Raw genomic sequence first — 983 nt, forward strand, 5'->3', positions numbered from 1 at the left:
CAACTTCGCTTTCTGTAATTGGATTTATCTTCGCATCATTCAGATAAATAAATCTTGAAGATGTGGCTCTTAATGGTGATAGATCAGGAGATTTATTTTTCTTCCCACTGATAAACTTGGCCTCTGATACCATGCGCTCTGTTGACTGTATGGATGGATCTTCATCGAAGACAAACTCTTTGCCTTTGATCACATTTTGAAAACCCGGAGACTTAGTTTCTGATGACTTTATAGACGAATCTTCATTGACAACATTTTCTTTGCCTTCTCTCACATTTTCAAAACTTGGAAGCTTGGTTTTACATACTCTATTTTCTTGAGGTGTCACGGGTAACTCATTATTGGCATCATTTTTTGTTGCCACGCTAATATTTTTAAAACTCCGAACAAGTGTAGCTAAGGAGGGCTCGTCAAATTCATCTTCAGAGTCATGAGATTCGTCTATCTCATGTGAGGATAACTTCTCTTCCAAATCTTCAAGATCAGGAATGCCCTCCTCAGCCCTAAGATGTTGAATCTCATCAGAGTGTTCAGAACCCTGATCAAATCCATTTCTCTGTTGTGAAGAAAATTGATCATCAATCTGATGAAAAAGGCCAAAATAATCCCATGGTGGAGTTTCTGATGGGATGGAAGGAGTTTCAAACGATGATGCTACGGGTATTTCTGTCGAACGAGGAGTGGTGCTCAGAGAAGTGGTTGAGGTAACCGATACCGTAACATTCACAGGAGGCTTCTCCTCAACTTTCTTGGAAAATGTGCTTCTAAATTTCATATGATGAGAGTTGTACTTCAACACTTGCGATGATGGGGCCGGAGAGACATTCACGGTGGCATCCTCATATTGTGATCGGGATGGAGAGGACAGAGATAATTGAGAGACAGATTTCTCGGCGAAAGCTAGTGGCTCGGTAGTTACACTTCTTGAAGGGAAGGCGAAAGATTCAACTCGAGCATCAATTTCTGCAAATCTCCTTAAAGCA

At 40.8% G+C, this 983-nt stretch overlaps 1 protein-coding gene across 1 annotated transcript; it reads right to left on the bottom strand.

Moving 5' to 3' along the window:
• Nucleotides 1-4: 4 nt before the first annotated feature.
• LOC140966302 (uncharacterized) lies at nt 5-977 on the bottom strand (the record flags this gene model as incomplete). Its single annotated transcript, XM_073426621.1, has 1 exon — nt 5-977. A coding segment is annotated over exon 1 (771 nt), but the record flags the coding sequence as incomplete, so codon positions are not given.
• Nucleotides 978-983: the final 6 nt, after the last annotated feature.

The sequence above is a fragment of the Primulina huaijiensis genome, unplaced genomic scaffold, assembly GCF_012295235.1.
Source record: "Primulina huaijiensis isolate GDHJ02 unplaced genomic scaffold, ASM1229523v2 scaffold204527, whole genome shotgun sequence".
Taxonomy (NCBI): Eukaryota; Viridiplantae; Streptophyta; class Magnoliopsida; order Lamiales; family Gesneriaceae; genus Primulina; species Primulina huaijiensis.